Consider the following 23954-nt stretch of genomic DNA (forward strand, 5'->3'; position numbering starts at 1 on the left):
AAATTTATTTTACCTTTGGTGTTTAAAATGGTTAATTACTTAAAGTGTAGCAATTATTCACAGTGTGCTGATGACACCCTGTGGTTTCATAGAGGAATGACAGCCGTATTTCCTGTGGAGTCTTTAGTAGACTTGTACTGTTCTTGGGCTTACTTGTTTTCCCTCAACTACTTATTAAAACATTTCATGTGAATTTTTAGTTTAAGTAGATTTCTAAAGACTAAGAGTATTTTGCTGTTTCTCTTAATTTACTGAGTTCACTTTTCAAACAGGGCTAGTCTTAAATCTTATTGAATATGTACTTCTCAATCTAAATTTTAATGGAAGTTAAGAAACACAGTTTTTGTTGATCATGGAGTTAAATAGAAAAACCTAGTCTTTTACTGTGACTCCTTTGATTTTTTTCATTAATATGATTGTCCAAGAAATATTAAACTAAAACCTAAATTCTGTAATAATTTAGCTTTTTTTTCAGTACTACACAACTTTCAAAAAATGGAAAAGTATTAAAATCTCAGGTCTCTAAATTCTTAGGTATTTCAGAGTCAAATACTTTAAATACAAAATCTGAAAATGATTTGAAATAAAAGCATGAAAATTATCACACTGAATTACATATATCATCCACCCAGCCTAATATTCTATTTCTAGTTATGACACAAAGAGATATGTAAGGAAACGGTCTACATCTTTTGTCATCTATAGATGTCAGTCATATGTTGTTTAAGCCTTTATCATTTCAACTAAAGAGTCCTAACATATGCAGGGAGCTACTGATTCCTTTGAGCTTTGTGTATTTTGTTTGGATTGTTTCCAGTTCAATTATGGTTTTTTTGAACTTCAGTAACTAGTACGATGTATATATAATATTCTAGATCTGGAATTTTAATAAGTTCTAGTTAATTAAAAAGTTTTTAAAAATTGCTTGTACCATAATCACCAATATTAATATCTTTAAGAGTAGGATTAGTTTTATGTAGGCTTATATATTTTAAATTTGCATTCTATAGCTGATTATAAATAAACATTGGGAAACCACGTTTCTTTACTGTTTTGCTTTTTATTAATCCTATGATTAATTTTTTGATAAAATCTATGGAAGATTATTTATGTATTTTTACAATGTTTACACAAACTTTGGAGTTCTAAAATAATTTAAGTACTACTAATATATTTTTAGAGCTTGGAAACCAAGATAGCTGAATGGAACTTACAAGTGAGGAAGAATAAGCATGAAGCTGTAGCAATGAAAGAATCAAGTAGGCAAAAAACTATAGCTCTAAAAAAGGCATCTAAAATTTACAGACAAAGGCTTAAACACTTTACTGGAGACATGGAAAACCTTACCTCCCAAATTAGAGATCAGGTAAGTATATACATTCTTTCTTAATGTAGTTAATATCATAATGCTTAATATCATAATGCTTAATATTAATGCTTAATATCTTAATGCTATTGATACTAGAAAAACTTTATTCACCCTCTTTTGCTTAGACTGTATTTTGAAAGATTACATAAAGTGTCACTTGCATGTTGAATTATATCAGTATTTTCTTGGTAACTTTATTAAAGGATCTGTTAAGTGTGTCCCAAAACATCTAGGGTAAACTAAGGGTAACACTTCATACATATTCTCCCTTGGAAATGGACAATGTGCAATCGCATATTAAAAGTCCTGAGGAGGCCTTCAGTAAAAGTAAAACAGTATGACCAAGAGTTTTGAACTCAGAGTTTCTCACCACTTATTTAACCACAGAACTCTTGTTTTACCCACAAAGCAACTCTTGGAACTGGTTCTAAGGAACACCAGTTTGGGAAATGCTGATTTATGTTACTAGACCATATGATTGTATTCAGTAATTCACTTCATTTGAACTTTGTAATGCACTTAAAGCCATTCACTGACGTAAACACACCATGTGAAAGTTATCGTTGGGTGTAGTACAAAGTTGAAAACTTGACTTAGTGCTTTGTTGTTTTTGATGAATTATATTTATTCAATTAGCAATTAACAAAATATTTACTCTCTTTAATGTCTCACGAGTAGTCCACCTCTTAAGATCTGATATTAAGGCTTATAGAATTATTAGAGGCTTTTAGAAATGAAAGTGGACTTGCATAAACTCTTGTGTAAACAAAACAACTTCATATTTTATAAGTTTGAGTGTTAACACTTAAAGATGAACTACATTCAGAAGAATTTAACTAGAGAAAAAGAATTGAGGACTAAGTTCAAAATCTAGGCAGTCATAAGATCTAGTTGAATGCCTGAAAATATTGAGTGGTAAAAGCTAATCGAGTCATTAACATTCTTGAGACATTATTGTTTAAATAGCATCATGTCACCCATACCCCAGATCATGGTACAGGAAGGCCCATCTGCTTTTTCATCTAGTGACTTTGGTTGAGGTACTTAACCTCTCTAAGATTCCATTTCCTCATCTATAAAATAGGAGATAATATTCCCATCTCATATGATTGTAGGGGTGAATAAATGAGAAAATATATGTTAAAGCACAGTGCCTAGCCATCCTATATTTTTACCATGTTAACCCTCTTTCTATTCCTCTAATGTGGAGAGTTTTATTGTTTGCTATTATCTCCAGCTGTAGTGTTCTTCTTGGATTCACAATAGCTGGTGTTTTTTGTTTTATTTTATCATTCAGGTACATTTTTAATGGACATCTCTTCAGAGGAGCTTTCCAATTTCTGAATATTTTTACATTATAGTATATTGCCCAACTTATGCTTTATATATATATGGCCCAACTTATATACTTCATAGTGTAAATTAAAATTCACTTTATATAAAATATGAAAACAGAATACTAGACTTTATTCAATGTATCAACAATATTACTGTAAAAAAATGTAAACCAATAAAGTCTTGCACATTGTAGATGCTCAACAAATGCTTGTTCTGTGACTAGAATGATGGAAGGACAGAAAGAAGCCCCCAATAAGTACTAACTGCTATCATTATTACTTCTGGGTCTTTTGATTAATAATTATTGATATTGTTGTCTTCCCAGTGAGTTTGTTGTTCTCTAGAATGTAGACAGGGACACAATAACTATAGCTCACCAGGTGGGTTATAAAGAGTAGATTCATTTGACAGTTATCTGTTGAGAGTCTTCTGTGTGTCAGGCACTATTCAGGGTCCTAGCAATGAACAATACAGACAAAAGTCTCTACCTCTGGGAGCTCACATTCAAAGTGGAACAGCCACCACAATAATCTTCATCTCTTTGCTGATGATAACGGTGTTTGAAGGTCAGCAGGGGTGACCTCTACAAAACAGCTTGACATCATTGTAGCTACAATAAATAAGGCTGCATTACTTAATGCTATGGAATTATGGAATTTCAGAAAGTTTCTGTATATATCATAGAGGGCTTCTTGTCTGATGCTTATGTAGTGTTAGCATTTTCCAAATATAGAATGCAAAATGAAAAGTTCAGGAAATAGGAAGGAAGTTATCTTCATTAATTATGAAACATTGATAAAAAATAGTTATATGGGATCCCTGGGTGGTGCAGCGGTTTGGCGCCTGCCTTTGGCCCAGGGCGCGATCCTGGAGACCTGGGATCGAATCCCACATCGGGCTCCCGGTGCATGGAGCCTGCTTCTCCCTCTGCCTGTGTCTCTGCCTCTCTCTCTCTCTCTCTGTGTGACTATCATAAATAAATTAAAAAAAAAATAGTTATATTAACACCCTTAAAATGTTGTGTTGCTACTGCTGCTACACACATATAAAACAATACTAATATAAAGATTTTATCAGCATTTACTTTAAAAGTTTCCTATATTCAGAGTTGTACACTAAAATTTTCTATATCAAAAGCCCCATTCTTTATAGGATACGTGTTTCCTTGTTTGTATTGTATTTGTGTTTAGAGCACAAAACCAAAGTGTTATTCAATTACAAGATGAGTACTTGATGTATTTTTTAGGAAGCCAAGCTGTCTGAAACAATTTCAGCTTCCAATGCCTGGAAAAGTCATTATGAGAAAATTGTAATAGAAAAAACTGAATTGGAAGTTCAGATTGAAACAATGAAAAAGTAAGAAAAAAAATTTAGAATCTTTTTATGGTTTAGTAAGAAGTGTTTTCTGTTCGTTCCTCTTTAAGCAGTTTGCGTTTTGGTTCTTCTGGGTTACATGTGGAGAAGTTTGTCCGTATGATTTGATGTTTTTGCTATTTATAATTCTAAAAACTTTTCTTATTCTATTCTAAAAATACAATAAAATGATTACCCATTAAAAAGTGCCTTGGTGTTCACATTTTGAACTTTGTAGGTTAGTATTTTGAATTGGGTTTGTGTCACCTGTTATTTGTAGTAATTGTTAATGCTATTTTATCTTAAAATGGAAGTGATATTTCTCTACTAAGTAAGAATGTGAAAGTAAGAGTATATAATGGAGCTTGCAATAAAAAAACACAAATGCTTTCAAAATCCGAAAAACTATTATTCCTTAAAGTGCCTTAATTGCATGACAAAGAAAATCAATGAGTAAAAATGCCTATCTTTTATGCTTTGAAAATTATTATTGATAAACTATGAACCCTGCACATTTGTTTTTAAATGTTTTGTTTTCTGTATATCCTCTTCAATTTTATCATTGTAAGCTAGCATGGATAATGCTAGCTTCTAAAGGTGAGTTACTGTCTCACTTGATCCTTTTATTTAACCTTGGCTTTGAGATTGTGTATATGTGTGTGCATATGTGTGAATGAGAGACAGATGTACCAAGGACGACAGTTCAGACATTTTGGAATAGCAAAGAGAATGTTGTGTAATTTTTCGTTGGCATCATTAATGGGTAATTATTGCTAATCAAGGTTACTGAAGTAGTAACATGGTAGATAATTGCTTCCTCTTCACCTTGTTCTGTGACTTGTCCTAACTTTTGAAAAAGCGTACCCTACCAACCTAATTTCAGAAATGCACTTAAAAAGCATTATTTGAATGACTTTTATAAAACATATCCTCTATCTCATAAAGGCAAATTACTAATCTTTTGGAAGACCTAAAGAAAGTGGAAGACCTTGGAAAAAATTCTTGTGAAGAAATTCTTAGAAAACTTCACTCAATTGAATGTGAAAATGAAACTCTGAATCTTGAGAATACAAAATTAAAGGTAACGTGTGTTCTGGGGTGAAGGCTGGCTCAGTTGGTGCAGCATGCGACTCTTGATCTTGGGGTTGTGAGTTTGAACTCCACATCGGGTATAGAGATTACTTAAAAATAAAATCTTTAAAGAAAAAGGTAATGTGTGTTCACATGTGTATGTATAGTCTAATGACAATTCAGTAGAGGTCTCTGAAAATGATAGCATGCTTAGGATAATGCTCTTATGTCATTTTGTCCTTTATGTTTGTGAGGATATTAGAGTGTCAATATAATATGCAACTTCTAAAGCTACATATATATCATATCTATATATCTATGTATATACATATAGACACACATATTTGTGTATAGATTTTTAAGTGTTTATAGATGTATACACAGAAACATTTTAAAGTTGTTTTCAGTAATATTACATAAGATTTATGAGGTTGAACAGCTGTCTTGACTTTTAAAAAATTTGTTCTCCAATTTTAGCCATTGAATCATCCAAAATTACATTAACTTTAATGTGTAAGATTTTTTTCTAGGTGTCATGGTTACGATAGGATATAACCTCAGGCCTGGTCTGTTTGAAACCAGAAAGTATGTTCCTGGCTGCTTCATAACCAGAAAGAATTTTCCAACTTAATCAAATCCAAGGGGTGATTGGTTTGTATGTGTACCGGAGGAAAAAATGGGGAAGAAGCTTTTGTACTTTCTGAGAAAAAAAAAAAAAATTGAGTTCTCAATTAGAGATACATGTAACTGGATGAGACTTGATTAAAGATGATGGAATCATTCTCAGTTCTTTAATACTATTTTTGGAGGATAGTAAACAGAACACAGAAAAGAATCTATGTAAAGAAGGCCAGACTCAGCAGGAAGCCGATACAGCATCAGAGAACCAAGCCTCTTTTTTAGATCTCTCCTCTGCCATTCCTGGGTTATGACCCTCATGACCCAAAATAACTGCTGGAGCTCCAGCCATCATAACCAAGTTTCAAACAATAGAATTGCAAGGGGGAAAAGATGAGTTATACTACCCCCTCTCCTTTATTTCATCTCATCCTTCACCTCCTCTTAGGGAGACTGACTTCCTACAAGTTCCATACCACTCTACTCCTCTACTTATACAGGCACATGACCCCTGCTAGATACAAGGGAGACTAGGGAATGTAGTCTTCTAGTGATCCTGGGCTCTCGCCAAATATGAATACTCCTTATTTCCTGCAATTTGTTCATGTTTTCCTGTATCTATTCCTATAGTTTTACTATATTTACAGTTTGGAATCATTTTTCCTAGTATCAAAGACCTACCTTAGTTCACCTCAAATGCTATTTCCCTCCGGTCTTTTCAATTAGGATGAATTTGTCCTTATAAACTCCATCTTTGTATGCCCAGAATGTCCAGGGAAGGTGTGACATATATTTAGCTCTTCATGAATATTTATTGAATGAATGCTTAAAATGTTTATCTTGGAAGAGGAAGCAATTTTATTTATTATGTTTCTCACTTTCCTTGATAACCTTCAGAAAGAAAGGATTAGAATAATATTTCATCAATTATAAATCTAATTTTTAATCACATGGCAAATGCAATTAATTTTAAATTACATAGGTATAAAAATCATTGGGTTAAAGTTTACATTTTATATTCTATTAATAATTTAGAGACATGTATTTTTAATGCATTATTCTCTGGATTTTGTTTAAGGAAAAAAACCTAGGTGTGTTTGGCATGTGCTTCTGCAATGTAAAAATTGCTGAGGTGTTGTACTTAGTTACTTTTAATGACTTTAGGGTAATTTTAACTTTTAATGTTTCAAATGAAAAAAGAATCTAGCTAATGTTGTTTCTAAGACCCAGTGACCTCTTTTCATAAAATTGCAAGAGTCTATTTGGATGGTTGTAAGTTCTATTTGTTCATTATAAAGAGTTGAAAAAAACTAGAAAAGCATAAAGGGAAATACTTAAAAATCACTTGTAATCTCACAACTGAAACTTAAATTATTTTTAGCATATAGTTTTGGACTACTTCCAGGTTTTTGCTACTATCAGTAAAAATATGGGTAGTTTCTTTGAGTTTTTGCATATCTATTTTCTTAGGATAAATTTCTAGAACTGTAATTACATGGGCAAAAGGGAGGCTCATTTTTAGTGTTGGTGTTATGTATTTCCAAATTACCCATCTAAAATGGGCCCCTATATTTTTTCCAGTAGTAGACAATTTTAAAACAAATCTCTTCAAATTCAGTAGGTAATCTCAACTAGTGTCGGGGCTTTAAGTACCATCTATATCCTGGGGGCTCTCAAATTTATATTTCTACCTTGCCCCTGAATTCCAAACATATATTCTACTACCTACTCGAAATCTCCACTTGGATATTTAATAGGTGTCTCAAAGTTAGCATGTTTAAAATAGAACTCCTCTATTGCCCAGTATAGCTCATCCTACAATTGTCCTCATGTCAGTTAACGGCAGTCATCTGTGCTTATACCCGGTCTCCCACCTGCTTCTAATCTGTCAGCGGATCTACTTCACATAGATGTAGGATTAGACCGCCTCTCTTCAGCACCACTGCTTTTGTCCTGGGTTAAGCCACCATCATCTCTCATAGTTACAGTAATTTCCTGAGCCCACTTTACTTCTGCCCTTGCTGCTGCAGTCAGGTTTCAGAGCTGCAGCAGAGTAGTTCTCATAAAAATGTAAGTCAGACCATATCACTGCTCCACCCAGAACCCTCCAATGATATCTGGTTAATAAACACCTAAGAAAGCATTGTTGCATCTGGCTTTCCAGTACTCCGCTGACTTCATCTCCTTCCATTCTCCCCTTCATTCTCTCCCTTCCTGCACATTGACCTTCTTGCTGGTTTTGCCCTAACTGGCCAGAGTGTCTCCCACAGTTGCTTTTCTCTGTGAGAATTCTCTTTCCCTAAAGAGCCACACTACTTCTTAGTGTTTCCTCAGAAGTCCCTTTCTCGGGAGGTCTCCCCGGCCCATCCCCAATATCCAGCTTTTGTGTAGGATACGTCTTACTTCACATTCTTGTTTCTGTTCATCTATCCCCTTTTTGTCTGTCTATATGCAGAGTACATAAGCCCCATTAAGGAAAAGATTTTTTGGTTCTTTTTTTCATTAATAGAAGAATATCCAGTGTCTAGAGCATTTTTCAATAACTAGTTAACATTTTTTCATGTATTTATTGATCATTTACATTTCTGCCTTTATAAATTACTCATTGTCCTTTATATGTCTTCTTTTCCAATTAATTCATAAGAACTCTGTATTAAGGGTATTAATCCTTTGTCATAATTTGTTACTATTTTTAACATTTTGTGTGCCTCTTAAATTTTGAAGAGGCAATGAAGTTTGGAGAGATATATTTACACATATGTGTGGATGAATTTTTTTTTCTTTTATGGCTTCTGCTATGTCTATCACATTTCTGCATATCTTACAAGTAGAAGCACTGACTGCCTGCAATCCAGACTATCATTTCAAGGATGTTTGTATAGCGAGCATCCTTGGAAGACAGCAGTGTTTTCTTATCAAAGGGTAGACGTGCTTACTGCCTGATACGAGATCTGGGCTCCCTAAACTTAGGGTTGCTCCTCTGCAGTGATCTCACTATGTGTGCAGGTGTCATCTGGCCCTCACTGTGTTGCCCTGGGGGAACTGGGGCTTAGGAAACAAATGCAAATCTGACAACTGGCTACTGCTATTGCTGTAATCAAGTTTTGTGTCTCTGACTCAGGAGTCTCATGTCTTCTGCTAGCATACAGATTCCCAAATCTGTGTGTTCCGATTTTATGCTTAGTAGGGTTGCAATCCTAAAATCAAAATTTTAGCAGTATTCTCTGTGAAAAATTTTGACTTTATTTTAAAAATATAAATAAATATAAAAAATTATGTTGGAGGTAAGTAGTTAATCTATTTTCTTTCTAATAGTTAACAGTCATTACCATTATTTAGTGATCCATATTTTCCTCATTGGTTTAAAATTTCAAACTTTATCTTATACTAAATATAATTTTAGTGTATTTTTCTGATTTTGTTCCATTAACCTTTATATTCTTATGTTGGTATCCTAAAATTTTTAGTTCTTTGTACCTCTTAAAATCTGATAAGTACTGAGATTTTCTACCTTAATATTCCTTTCAGAATTAGTCTTTCCCATTTATTTTTCTGTATGAGTTTTATCTTTTTTATTTTTATTTTTTTAAAGATTTTATTTATTTATTCATTAGAGACACACAGAGAGAGAGAGAGAGGCAGAGACACAGGCAGAGGGAGAGGCAGGCTCCATGCAGGGAGCCCGACATGGGACTCGATCCCAGGTCTCCAGGATCATGCCCTGGGCTGCGGGCGGCGCTAAACCGCTACCAGGGCTGCCCTCTGTATGAGTTTTAAAATTAATTTTTCCTCTTCCCCCTACTCCCAACTGTTAGATTTTTGGTTGAAATTGCATTTAAAGTGTTAATCATTTGGAAAAAAACTGGTATGCCAATAGTATCAAATCTTCCCATCTAAGAACATGGTCTATTTCCCAAGGCTTTCTTTGTCAGGAAATTTTAAAAGTTTAAAAAATATGTCTTACATAAGTCTTACTATGGTTATTCATAAGTATTGTTAATTTTTGAAAAATCTTGAATTTAAGTGGTAATTATATGCAATAAATGTGATTATCTTATTAACCTTTTGATAAATGAGTTATGTTTTTATAATGCTAGCACTGGAGTATAAATGAATACTAATGATTTATAAAATCTATTTATATTTTCCTTGCTAGACTACACTTGATGCTTTGAAGGATGAGGTTGTTTCTGTTGAAAATGAACTTTTAGAATTGCAAGAAGTAGAAAAACAACAGAAAGCCCTTATTGAAGTATATAAAACTCAGGTGACTATTGCACTGATTTTAATGTTAAATTATATATATATATACATAGACACAGACACACACACGTTATAGAACTGTGATAGAATATATGTCCCAGGTATTTTTTAAGGTCCCATATATCATTATAAGTAGATGATTCTGCTGATTCCTGATTCAGACATTGACTGTGTATGTATTGGCTATTCCTAAAAGTAGATCTAAAATTAGTTACATAGGTATAATGTGAACCTTCTGTATAATCTTGTTAAATTTAGTTATATTTATTTGTCATCTTATATTTTTAATGGTATTTATAAAGCATAATGACTCCCTTCTAGGGTCATTAAAACTCAGTACTCTCTCTTCCCTGATAAATAAAATTCTGATTTACTCACACAAAAGACCTGGAAGAGAATATGAAAATACATGTGGTGTGGAATAGAGCTGTGTTCAATGGCAATTTATATAAAACCTTATGTTTTGGAAACATAGTATTCAAGAAAATCTTTATGAGAAAGATGGGACTTATCCAGGTTCTTCCTTTAGCAGTGGTAACAATCTGGTCAATAAAGAGCTGGATTTTACTAGCAGAGAGAGCATTTGAATTAAGCGTAATGAATTATTAAAGGTAAAAGGTAAATTTTAAAGGTTAAAGCTTAAGGAGGGCATTCTGTAGATAAGTAGGAAAGAAGTTCATCTGGATGGTTTAGATGGGAAGATGGAGTTTAGACATCCAGTGAGAATACTGCAGTCATGAAGAACTTACCAGAGGTAGGGTAGAGGCTGTGGTGAACTGTGGCCCTGATACTGAGAATGTCAGCTAGGTCCTCCAACTGACTATTTGGGTTTAATCCTTAGCAAGAATAACATGCATGTTCTAGGCTCTGGGCTTTGTATAAAGGGCTCAGGCTTTTTTTTTTTTTTTTTTTTTTTTTAAGCATTGTTTTGGAGTGTAAAATAATTGGTATGAGAGCTAGTTTGGACCAGAGGTTGATTTTTATTTTTTAAACAAAAATGTATTTTGTTAAATAAATGTGACTTTTCCCAAATCTGCATGTCAATATTTCAATTACTTCTTGGTCTCCAGATTTTTTTTTATTTCTTTAAAGTGATATTGACCTGCAAATAAAGATCTCGCTAATATTCAGCCTCAAGGAGACTCTAGAAGTACTAATGGGAAAAGACAGGTAAATCATAAAAGGATTGTGTATTGGAGTAGAGCACTGAGTGAGGAATGACATTAGGTAAAGATGCTGAGGGTATTGATAAGGAAATAATGATTTGTTTATAATTAAAAATTCAAATGTTTAGCTTTTTATTTTACATTAAGGTCTTAATAAAATGTGTTACTCTAATATATTTTATTTTCAGATACAAAAGTTGCAAGAAGCAGCTGAAATGCTGAAAAGCAGATGTGGAAATTTGCTACATGAAAATAACCTAATTACAAAAAACAAAAATAAAACATTAGAGAAGGTGAGTTTGATGTTTTAAACAATCAAGTAATACTTATATTTTTGTACTTTATGAGTATTATACATATTCCTTCATTGTAGTCATGTTCTTTAGTCTTGACCTAGGAATTATCTGTCTTAAGTCTCTGTAGGAGTTTGTTTTCTAAGGAGATAATGTTTCTTCCAGGCTTGAAATGTTTGTTTGTATGAATGTTTTTTTACTTTTTCCTTAATATTTGGAAAATAGCATAAATGTTTAATTTTTCTGATATAAGAGCAGACTCACATATCTCAAAAAAATGGTTATCACTTATCATTGGCTTCATCAGCCATAAATATGGAAACTTGAGTAACTCTCATTTTTAATCCCACCTTTTTGTTTTTGGTACTAAATCTTTTGTGTCTAAAAGCAAAGTAAATATTCTCTGCTAAGTGCTTTTTGGAAGAAAAATAATATTTTAAAAAAACAGCATCATTTCCTTTTTTGTCACCCCATTGCAACAGAATGAGGGAAAGGCCAGTGTTGGCAAGTTTTGATGTTTTTGTGAATATTTTTAACTTTTTAAATGAAACCGCATCTCTCTTTGGGTCTTCTCATGTTGTTTTGGTAAGGAAGCAGTGAAAGTCGTAGGACACTGACTCCTGGCTGGAGAGGTCATGGGATGTTACCAGGCACTTCCAAGTGAGTTTAAAAAGGTGACTGTCTGCATTGCCCCCACTTCTTGGGATTGAGAAGTCTGAGTGAAGCACAGTGTGAAGAAGAGGTCAGCCAGAGCAGGCATTCTGCTGGTTAAACAGAGATAAAGATAGCCCACCAAACATGCAACTTACTACTTTCTTAGAATTACTTTTTACCTATTTTTAGCAGCACATCTAGCATTTCATGTGTCCTGGTCTCTCTTTCTCACGAGACACACCACCGCAAAGGTCTCCTCTTTTGCTGGGCAGCACTGTAAATAAAAGTCTATTAAAAAACCTGTTCAGAAGGCTGATGGGGCACAAGCCTGTGATTTTCAGATACAGTGAGGTCACAGTATCTTCTAACTGGTATTAAACCAGAAAGGTCATTTTTTAAGAGGAACTTTTTCCTTTTCCTTTTCTACTGTTAAATCTTCTGGTGTTCTCATGAGCTCTTGGGTGTTTGGGGACCCAGAGGTATGCTTTGTTCTTATTTTATCTTTTGTGATCAAGAATGCCTGATGTGCACAGTAGCTCTTGGTGTTCCCTGTCTTAAGGCAAGAGTCTGGCTCTTGTGTTTTCCTCCCTATAAACATCCTAAATGCCCTAAGTCTGGTTATTTTTTCTTAATTGTGAAACAGTTCTTAGGGTTGCTTCTTGTCACATCTCCACAAAAGTGCCACTGTGAGGCACTTCAGTAGCCAAAGAGATGAATATAGGTACAAGTAGAGAGATTGTTCATAGTAATATTAATGATGAAATGACAGTCTACTGAGGACTGATCATATTAGCTATCTTAACATAATACCCAGTAAACCCCACCAATCTGGACTAAAATGAGTGCAGCAAGGCTGTTCTAATTGAAATATCTGAGTTACAAGATTGAATGACAAAGTGACAATTACTTTAGACTGTTGGCTGGACAGTGGAAAATGGCCATACCAGCTTTACTAGTAATAATTATGCTTCAGGGCTGCCTGGGTGGCTCAGTCGGTTCAGCGTTTGCCTTTGGCTCAGGACATGCTCGCAGGGTCCTAGGATTGAGCCCCGCATCGGGCTCCCTGCCCAGTGGGGAATTTGCTGCTCCCTCTGTGCTCATTCTTTCTGTCTCTTTCTCTCTTGCTCTCTCTCAAATAAACAAATAAATACATCTTTAAAAAAAAAAGACTATGCTTGAATATAAATGACAGGATTCAAAAAGTTTGCTTTCCTAAGTAGGTTAAACATTCTCCCTGTAGGCTGATATAGCTATATGCACTTACTCAACTTTTTAAAAAACTATTTAAATTTTTTAAATTCTAATGTAATTAACTTACAGTATTATAATAGTTACTCAACAAACTTTTTGAAAACTAAAGTACAACCCACTTTTGAGGTATGTGTTCTTGTTAGCAGAGTCTAACTTAATGTTTATCTGTATCTATTTGGTTGAATCCTTTTGTTTAAAACCCTTATACCTAAGATACATATTATATTATGAGGCTGTCTAGTATTTAAGATAGTAAAAACATTAATGCTGAATGTGTGACCTTGCACTTATTTCCCTAATGCTACAACTCAGATGAGAGGCCAGATGGAGTCTCATCTGAAGGAGTTAGAGCACGTCCATGATTCGTTGACGGGAGCAGAACGGAGACTTCACGAGTGTCAGGAGAGTCTGCAGCACTACAAGGGGAAATGTGCAGACCAGGCGTGCACCATTAGGGAGCTTCAGGGCCAGGTGTCCGGCCATTATTCTGCTTTCTACTAGATATGTTAAAGGAACACTTTGGAATGATTTCACCAGTTGAGGGCACTCATGTCAGGGGTTGCGTTGTTGGTTTGTTTTTTTGTTTGTTTTGTTTTGTTTTTACTCCCATCTAAATCAGCTTATCAGTTTATTGTAGATACTTATTTTATCATGAAAAATTGCTAACATTTCTCATTTTAGTTTTTTCATACAAATATGTATTTAGATATTTCAGAACATGGTAATAGCATGAGAGAAGGACAATGCTATGTTCATATATATATTTTTTGACATCAGGATATGCTAAATTATTGTAATTTACCTTATAAAAAGTATGACTTATTTCAATTCGAATTATGCATAGAATTCATTTGGGATTATTCTCAATTACTTTCTTTCTAAATTATACTTGTTTACTCCCTCCGAATAGAGATTATGGGTCCCTAGTTAGTCACCACATAGCCACATCCCAATTCAATGCCTAACACAAAGTAAGTGCTTAATAAATGTTTCTTGTTTTTTTCAAAGAAGCATGTACGTGTTTTTGGCTATTTGTAAAACAATTTTAGGAAAAATTCCCTGTCTTCCAAATGTAATCTGGATTTTACTTTTGAAATGCATCCTGTTTTTTTAAAAGCATACAAGTAAAATTTTGGTAAATTTAAATCTCTGAGAAGAGATTTTTCTAGGAAAATGTCAAATCTGCATAGATAACCTAAATAATTAATTAAATTATGAGAAAAAATTTATTTTCAAAGCTTCTTAAAATAAGAATAGCTTTTGAAGCAATGGGAAGATATTCTTTCTTGGTATCAGGAATTGTCTTTGGTTGATTTGTTTTATTTTGTTTCTCACAAATAGAGTTTTTACTTGTAGCTACAACTTCATAGGTAGTCAATTATCAATCACTATCTTTAGTTAAAACAGGAAACTGTAAGAGTACCTAAAAATCCATCAAAAGGAGATTAATATTGTTAGTCTTCAAATTCACGTGATAAGTGTCCTTTTTCATTAAAGCATTGTTCAGAATGTTTTAGTTGCCATCTTCCAGAAAAAATTTTAGTAGGTGATTTTTTATGAGGCAGTGTTTTTAGAATTAACTAGGAATTTAGGACTTTGTTTTTTAACAGTGTAATATTTCTTTGTGTCTCTCTGTGTAAGAGTAATAATATTTATGTATTCTTGTTTTTTTATGATTATTCTAATAAAGTACATAGATTTCTTTGGAAGTTGATTATAAAGGAAATAACCAAGAAAACTTTATTTTTCCCCTTTTAGGTTGATGCAAATCATAATCTTCTGAGAAAGCTTTCTCTGGAAGAGGAAAATTATCTTATTCAGTTGAAGTGTGAAAACCTTAAACAGTAAGTATTAAATTGACTTAAAATTGGTGTTACATTTTTCTCTACGCACTATAATTTTAAAATATATGTTTTCTGTAAAAAGAAAATTAGAACAGATGGATGCGGAAAATAAAGAGCTTGAAAAGAAGCTGGCAAACCAAGAAGAATGTATTAAGCATAGCAATCTTAAGTTTAAAGAGAAATCTGCAGAATATACAGCATTGGCCAGACAGCTGGAAGCTGCTTTAGAAGAAGGAAGACAAAAGGTACAGATGGGCTTTATTTAGAAACTTTTTAATTAGTTTACCAAAGAGTCGCCTTTTTAAACAGACAATATCTCATCTTACCAAACCTACAGTTATTGTTTTTATCCTGATGACAGGGTGAAGAGAGCAATTACATTTTTGTTTTTTTACCTACTTTTCCCTTTTGGACCTAAACATCTGTATTACTGGTACAGTTACTTAACTAGGTAAATGATGATGTGGCAGGGTAAAAGGCAGAAATGGAAAACATGAAGGAGATCCCCCTCCTTCTTTTTGTTTTTTGTTTTTTCAAATAAAACCAAAGCAATTATGCAAATTAGTAAACATTTTGGTTTTGATCAGGACCTAGTGAGCTGTGGAGCTCGACTCCCTTTTCTTTTGGCCAGTGTTTTTACATGAATACATGCAAGAATTAAATTCCAGTTAATCCATTTTGCTAGCCTTTAATAAACATCTCAGTGTGTGTCAGGCACACTGCTAGTATTTGAGATGCAAAGATAATTAAGACCTAGTTAGTTCACAAGCTGCTCAGCAGTTTCCCTGGTGTTATCAGAAACCTGTGTGCAGAGGGCAGGGAGAGACTGTAGCAAGAGGCAAACCACTCCAGGTTGAAAGACAGGTTTAATAAGCAAGGGAACATGAGGGTTGTCTTGGATGACCACAAGATGAGTAGATTTCTACACCCACTTGACAGAATCTTAAAAGTTTGTGTACAGGCCCTTAACTAGGTTCAGTCATATACCCAGTCCAAATAGCTTCAACACCCCATTCCTTTCTAAAGGCTCCTTACTTGGAGCGGCTTCTGAGAACCAAGGAGGAAAGCAGAACACATACCTATCTCAAGGACAGGGGAGAAGGTGGGGAGCTTCTAGTTGCCCAGGTCCAGCTCGTGGGTTACCCGGAGGTCATGTCTTTTTATAACTTCTTCCAAATACCTGGCTTCAGTTCTCAGGACACTCATAGTCCAGTGGGAAGATAATATGTGAACAGACAAATGTCATCCAGCATGTAGGTGCCATAACAGAGGGAGTGTACAAGGTATACCGGAGGACATCGTTAGTTTAATGTGCGGTTGATAGGAAAGGATTCAGGAAAGTCTTAAAGAAGAGGTAAATTTATCAGATGACTTGAAAATGTAATCTTAAAAGGACTTAAGATGGGAAGATGGGCTTTGGAGTCCAGCAGGAACTAGATTTGAATTCTGGCTCTGATACATTACACCCTGACCCAGAGTGAATCACTTTTTTCTTTCTTTCTTTTTTTTTTTTTTTCAAAGATTTTATTTATTGAGACACACAGAGAGAGAGGCAGAGACACAGGCAGAAGGAGAAGCAGGCTCCATGCAGAGAGCCTGATGTGGGACTCGATCCAGGGTCTCCAGGATCACGCCCAGGCTGCAGGCGGCGCTAAACCGCTGTGCCACCGGGGCTGCCCTGAATCACTTCTTTCAACTTTAGTTCCTTTATTGGTGAAATGAGGATAGTGAATTTCTTCATCAGATTGAATGATGCTAAAAAGAGATTGTCTCTACCATGATGACTCTCAGATATATATCTTTACCCCAGACTTTTCTCTCCCCTGAAATCTAGACTCAGATATTCTGCTACTTATTTGACATCTCCACTGTTAATAGGCATCTCAGACTTAACATGTCTAATACCAAGTTCTGAATCTTTCCTTCTAAACTGTCTTCTACACATGTCTTTCTCAAGCCTGTTAATGGCAATTCCACATAGATAAAATCTGATATCCCGACAGTCCCAGTGGCGCAGCGGTTTAGTGCCGCCTTCAGCCCAGGGCATGATCCTAGAGACCCAGGATCGAGTCCCATGTCAGTCTCCCCACGTGGAGCCTACTTCTCCTTCTGCCTGTGTCTCTGCCCCGCCCCCCATCCTCGGTCTCTCATGAATTAATAAATAAAATCTTTAAAAAAAAATCTGATATCCCTGAAGTGTAGCTCTTATATCACAGGTGTCTTATATATATATACATATGTATATTTTGATATTTTTGATATATATAAATATAATATACTTTGATTTTTTTTAACTCTGAAAAACCAATTTAAATTGACTTTGAAACATACATCATTGAATAAAAGCTAAATAGTAGAATGTATTGCTAATGATAGAAATGTAATCTGGATTTCTCAGCCCCATCAACCTTTGAGAGGAAAATAAATGGTTTTATCCTGGGTTCAGCCTAAGTGGACTTCAGAAATGCTAGGTGTTCTCAGATTCCTTCTCAGAAGTGTTCAGAATCCCCAGAAATGTGATTGCCTTCTTCTGTCTCTCCTGCTGCACTGAAATGTGGGGCTGTCTCTGTCTCTAGTTCTTGTCAGGTGAGGAGTACCATCACTGCCTTATCACCATTGTCCATTCTGAGGACATCGTCAAGGGCTCTTTCTCCTACAGCTTCCGATCCCTGCCAGCATCCCTTATACACAACTGCCCTTGGAATTTGTGCAAAAGAAATCTTTGTAGATTACTTTATAGTAACTCAGAACTGAGTTTATAGGAGTGTGGTTAGAGGACAGTCTTTCCCACTAGCTCCTTGCTCCTGAACTAGTCCTTGCCTCAACACTTACCCTTGTGGTTCCAACACAACATTCTTACAAATAGGTTCCCGTGTATTTTAATTGTTGGATGAACATAGCTAAACTAGACTTTCTGCTAGAATACGCAATCATAGAAATAAGAAAACTCAAATTCAGATCACTTTGGAAGTGAATGAATGAAAAAGCTATCTCCTTTGTGTATGTGAGTGAAGTGTATATGTCCCCTACCCTGCCTAATCTCATCCATCCAGTCTATAGTCAGCACTGAATGAGAACTTTCTGTGTACCATCACGGTCTGGACATCGTGGTGAATATAAATACAGTAAAACATGCCCACTAGTCTCAGTAGGTTATGAAAATATATTATTGGGCAAAACACCTACCTAAGTCACAGAGCAGTGCAAATATGTATACGTCTTCCATCTCAAACTAATTTTGCAGATACTTATACTGCAAAGAGAAGTAAACATATGTTGTTGCTCTACGTGTTTCCTGAGGATAGAACATCATTAAACATCTTGCAATTAAAGTATCTGTTCAGAGAAAAAGGTACAGTTATAACTATGTCAAGGTTTTAGATCATACTTTTTAAAAAGCATATTTAGTTATTTTACTCTTTTAATGAAAATTACAGGTTTCTGAAGAAATAGAGAAAATGTCATCTAGAGAGAGGGCTTTACAGATGAAAATATTAGATCTGGAAACTGAGCTTAGAAAGAAAAGTGAAGAACAAAATCAACTTGTTTGCAAAATAAACAGTGTAAGTATTAGTATGACTTAATGTATTTTCATAAAAAATAAATTAGCATTTAACATTCTTACCATGTAGTTGACTTAAAGTATGAAGTGAGGGGAATCAGGACTCTTGCTTTTCTGGTAATATTAAGGATAACAAATAATCTAAACCATGAAAATTTAAAATGTCATGATTATGCCAAAGAATTTTTTTTTTTTTTTATGCCAAAGAATTATTACTGTGCATCCTTGGTAGCTCCTAGCACATTTTCCCAAAGCCTCGTCTGGCCCTTTCCTGCATATTACTTTCACACGACAGCTGCTTAATGAAAGTTACAGATATAATCTACTCAGGAATTTCTGGTATGAATTTTTCATTTTTTTAAGATACACAATTTAAACTCTTATGAATTAGATTTTGATATCTGTCTTGAGTAATGAATATTTTACTTTAGAAAGTGATGAGTTTGTATTAAGTAAATATTCAGTGTTGTTATATCTGCATATAAGATAGGTGCTGTGGGCCACTCAGCCATGAAATGAAAATCCTAAATTGGCTGTGTTTAATTAATCTTCTGATGTCTCTTCCTAAATATTCATGAAAATCGTCAATTGGCATAAGATACTACAGAAGCTAGCACTAGTCATGACTAAATTACTTCAAAACTGTATACTTGATGACATAGAAAATGATGATAGTTTATCTTTTCTGGGAGCCGGAGACACCATAGAAACTGTTTTTTTTCATTCCCAAGTGTATAAAAAGTTGAAAACGTGAAAGGTTCAGAAGTTAGATTATTTTTGGCATGCAGTATTAGTTTAATTTTATCGCCATCAAAATTTCCATGGCAACTTCATCAGAACAAACATTTCTCACTTTTAATTTAACATGGATCTTCCCTTTATTCTAACTCTTTTATTTATATATTTTTATTTTTTTCACCATCAGAGTTTCTGATACTGTAAAATATGTGTAATTAAAGCTTCTGAAAAAATAAGTACTAACATGAGTTGGGTTTCTCTATAATAGTCCCAATGCTTGGTTAAAGCTACCAAAATAAATAAGTTTAAGGTGTGATGTTCTAGGGCACCTGGGTGGCTCAGTTGGTTAAGTGTCTGCCTTCAGCTCAGGTCATGATCCCAGGGTCTTAGGATCCAGCCCTGTGGTGGACTCCCTGCTCAGCGGGGAGTCTGCTCCTCCCTCTCCCTCTGCCTGCCACTCCCCCTACTTGGGCTCTCTTGCTCGCTCTCTCTCTCTCTCTCTCTCTCCCTCAAATAAATAAATAAAATCTTAGGGGCACCTGAATGGCTCCGTGGTTGAGCATCAGCCTTTTGGTTAGTTTGTGATCCCTAGGTCCTGGGATCGAGTCCCCTCTCAGGCTCCCTGCATGGAGGCTGCTTCTCCCTATGTCTCTGCTCTCCCTCTGTGTCTCTCATGAATAAATAAATAAAATCTTAGATAGATGATAGATAGATAGATAGATAGATAGATAGATAGATAGATAGATAGATAGATAGATAAAATCTTTAAAAAAATAATGGGGCACCTGTTTGGCTCAGTGGTTGAGGGGTCTGCCTTTGGCTCAGGTTGTGATGCCGGGATTCTGGGATAGAGTCTTGCATCAGGCTCCCTGCAGGGAGCCTGCCTCTCCCTCTGCCTGTGTGTGTGTCTGCCTCTCTCTGTGTGTCTCTCATGAATAATTAATTAAGTAATCGTTAAAAATAAAATTAAGATGTAATGTTCTATTAAACCTGATAATTTTTACAGTAGTAAAAATGGAGAATTGTAAGAACAGATTTCGATATTGCTGAAAAATGAGTCTATGTGTTGTGTCCCTTCCAGGGGACAGTTCCGTGGGCAGGTCCGTATTTATTTTGTATACATATCTTAGCTCCAATTGAATTGTAAGCGCCCTGAGAGCAGGTCTCATAGCTGATTATATCCCAGTGTCTTCCTCAGCACCCTGACCACACAAGCAGGCTTCTTCACAGTTTCTGTTCAAGTGCTTCAGCTGGGGCAGAGTGAATGCACAGACCCAAGCATGGCCTCACTCCCTTAATCCAGGCCGACCTGCCTAAAGCGTGAAATGTCTTTGGAGTCTAACATATTATCCTGAAATCTATGAACATTTTATATTCTACCCTACAATATAAGTGTGTTCTTAGGAATATTTTTCTCTCCAAACTGTTGAGTAAAATGGATGTTCCAGAAAGATTCACTATATTCATTCTGTAACTTCCTGTAGCCAGCCTAGCACATTGCTTCATACCACTCCACTGCCCCCAAGGGGCATCACTCAGTTTCAGAAGTAATCAGATATATACCTGATAGGAAGGAAATAAAAGATTTCTCATTTTAAAGTGCCTGCATTTCAATTGGAAGCTAAATGATAATGGCAGGCTGTCTATCTATCTGAAGTATTTTCAGTGAATAGACCTACTTGAGAATTTATTTGCAACTGAGTATTTTTAAAGAATATTATTGGGCTTTTAATTTTTTCCCTCAAATAAAGAATATAATTTTTATTTTTATTTTTTAAAATATTTTATTTATTTATGATGAGAGACACACAGAGAGAGGCAGAGACACAGAGGGAGAAGCAGGCTCCAAGCAGGGAGCCCGACGTGGGACTCGATCCTGGGACTCCAGGATCACGCCCTGGGCCGGAAGGCAGATGCTTAACCACTGAGCCACCCAGGCGTCTCAAGAATATAATTTTTAGAGTTATTTTTATTTTTAAAGGATTCTAAAAATAAAGTGTTCATATTATCGAAACTAGAATTCTGACACATCTTAAGGCAGCAAAAATCTTATGGTATGAAATATGATTTCTTAGGCAGAGGAAATGGCAAAAACTAGTATTAAAATAGGTCATGTTAAATGTAATGAAAAATAATTATGGCAGTTTTAAATAAAATCTGTTATGTTAATCATGTTAAATATGTAATTATTTGGGGTTGACTGTGTATTACAACAAACTATATCACAGTAGAGATCAACCAGGTATGTACTTTAGTTATGCTGGATTTTAAAGACAAATGAACTCTAAGGTAAGTTGTTAATGCATATATCAGATGTTAAATTTCTTTCTCTTAAAAAACTAGAAGTCATGTACTTAATTATTGTATACATAAATTTTACATTATGACTACCCTTTGATATGAATGTCATTATTGATTATGTTTATTTCTTTTCTTATTTAGAAAGCACAACAGCAGGAAGTATGTTTGAAGGAAATACAACATAGTCTTGAAAAGTCGGAGAATCAAAATGAGAGTATTAAGAATTATTTACAGTTTCTTAAAACTTCTTATGTAACAATGTTTGAATAAATTGTCAGATTTATTTTCTATAAGCAAAAGGATTTTACTCTAAGTCTAAAACATGATTAGGTACAAAAATAATAATAAATATACTTTAATTTATGGGTGGTAGTAGAGTATTTATGTAGAGTTCTTAAATACAATTCATTATCCAATTGCAACTTTAAAATAAGATACAGATGTTAGTATTCCTGTTTGCTAGGTAATTTCCACTTAGCTCTGGTTTAATACTTATTTAAATTATATTGATTTTTAGAATGGTTTTCACACACACAAAAGAAGCCAGAATCATTTTTTGTTACTGTCTGTAACCACCATTCAAGTGAATTTGTAATAAATCTAGGCCAGTTATGAGCCAAATACATGATTTTGAATAACATATATAATTGTTTTACTTTGTTAAAAAATAATAAAAATAATAAATAATAATAATAATAATTGTTTTACTTTGTGATTTTATATATATATATAAAATCAAATATTCTGGATACTAATTTTTAATAATGGTATAATTACATACTTTCTAAAGATACCAAATGTCAAATTAATATGGTTTCAAGTATGATGCCATTCTAATTTCTATGAGGCTTTTAATAATAGAATTTTAAATCATAGCTATTAAATGCCAACTGATGGTGACAGATGGAAACACGTTGGTGTACACTGTTTCTTTATAAAGAATGGGCATTTGGTCTCTCCTATAAATTCATAGTCTCTTTCTATTTCATTTTTTATTGGTAATTGTCTTAAATTATTATCAGGATGGACATTCTAAATCCCCTGAGTTAACTAAAAGATTAAAGGCGAACGACTTCTCCCACCCCTTTCCGTAGCCAACTCCCTTGGGATGATCAAAATAAGCACTTTTAATATCAAGTTTTAGGATAAGGTGCTTACTATTGCAGTGACATAGAAGAGATACCAAGAACTTACTCCTCCTAGTCTCCTACCCAGTGTGCCAAGGCAGGATACTCTAAAAGGGGATTGATGTGTCAACAAGGAAATCAGGTAAGAGTAGCTCCTCTCAGACAGTGGCTTGAGAGCTGTTTATTCAAACAGGCTCGGGTCTCGAAAGATCATTCAGAGAAGCAAATTGTGAGCTAGTAGTCCAACCTCTGAACAGAGCTGTCTCCCCGAGATGTTTTATCCTCTTCTCTGATCAGAAATTGGAACTTGCTTTTTACTAAGACACATAGCTGACCCTTGTGGTCCTTTCTTCACCTCCTAAGGCAAACAGAACTTTAAGAAATACTGAAATGGGGGACACCTGGGTGGTTCAGCAGTTAAGCATCTTAACACTCTCTGCCTTAGGCTCAGGTCGTGATCCCGGGGTTCTGGGATCAAGTCCCACATCGGGCTCTCTGAGAGGAGTCTGCTTCTCCCTCTGCCTATATCTCTGCCTTCTCTGTGTCTCTCATGAATAAATAAATAAAATATTTTTAAAAAAATACTGAGATGAAATGAAACTAAGGTTCTTGAATATTGCTCACCAGACTGTGAGCTCTTGAAGGGCAGAACTGTATCTTATTCATATTTCTATTCCAGCCACTACACAATAGCTGATCCGTAGTAGATGCTCAGTGGATAGATGGATGGATGTTGAAAGAGAAAGGTATTCATATTTCCTGTTTTACATATAAAAAATGTAAGCATAGAAGGAAAACTACCATAGCTATGGTATAAAACTCTAAAATCTTAAAGTTGGCATTTAAGCTCAACTCTTCAGATTCTAAAATTAAAGTTCTATGTACAGTGCTGTTTTCCTGTAAGCAGTGGTGGCAGCAGCAGCATTGCTTTTATTTACTAAGGATTTGCTATGTGCCAGACAAAGCTCCCAATGTGGCACATGTACTAACTCATTTAATCTTTGCA

General features: G+C 34.7%; 1 protein-coding gene across 6 annotated transcripts in view; it reads left to right on the forward strand.

Annotated features, from left to right (window-relative positions):
• Positions 1-22520, forward strand: part of ODF2L (outer dense fiber of sperm tails 2 like) — a 36402-nt gene extending 13882 nt beyond the window's left edge. For 4 of the 6 annotated variants that reach the window (XM_072754689.1, XM_072754688.1, XM_072754687.1 and 1 more), the window contains 9 exons: positions 1181-1366; positions 3954-4063; positions 5006-5141; positions 9906-10016; positions 11367-11471; positions 15135-15220; positions 15303-15465; positions 18658-18783; positions 21963-22461. In XM_072754689.1, coding sequence (XP_072610790.1) covers positions 1181-1366; positions 3954-4063; positions 5006-5141; positions 9906-10016; positions 11367-11471; positions 15135-15220; positions 15303-15465; positions 18658-18783; positions 21963-22091 — 1152 coding nt within the window. In that variant the 3' untranslated portion in view covers positions 22092-22461. Of the gene's footprint in view, positions 1-1180; positions 1367-3953; positions 4064-5005; positions 5142-9905; positions 10017-11366; positions 11472-13688; positions 13848-15134; positions 15221-15302; positions 15466-18657; positions 18784-21962 lie in introns of all 6 variants that reach the window. The other 2 variants (XM_072754690.1, XM_026004818.2) reach the window with 2 other exon arrangements.
• Positions 22521-23954: the final 1434 nt, after the last annotated feature.

This window comes from Vulpes vulpes, chromosome 3 (assembly GCF_048418805.1).
Source record: "Vulpes vulpes isolate BD-2025 chromosome 3, VulVul3, whole genome shotgun sequence".
Taxonomy (NCBI): Eukaryota; Metazoa; Chordata; class Mammalia; order Carnivora; family Canidae; genus Vulpes; species Vulpes vulpes.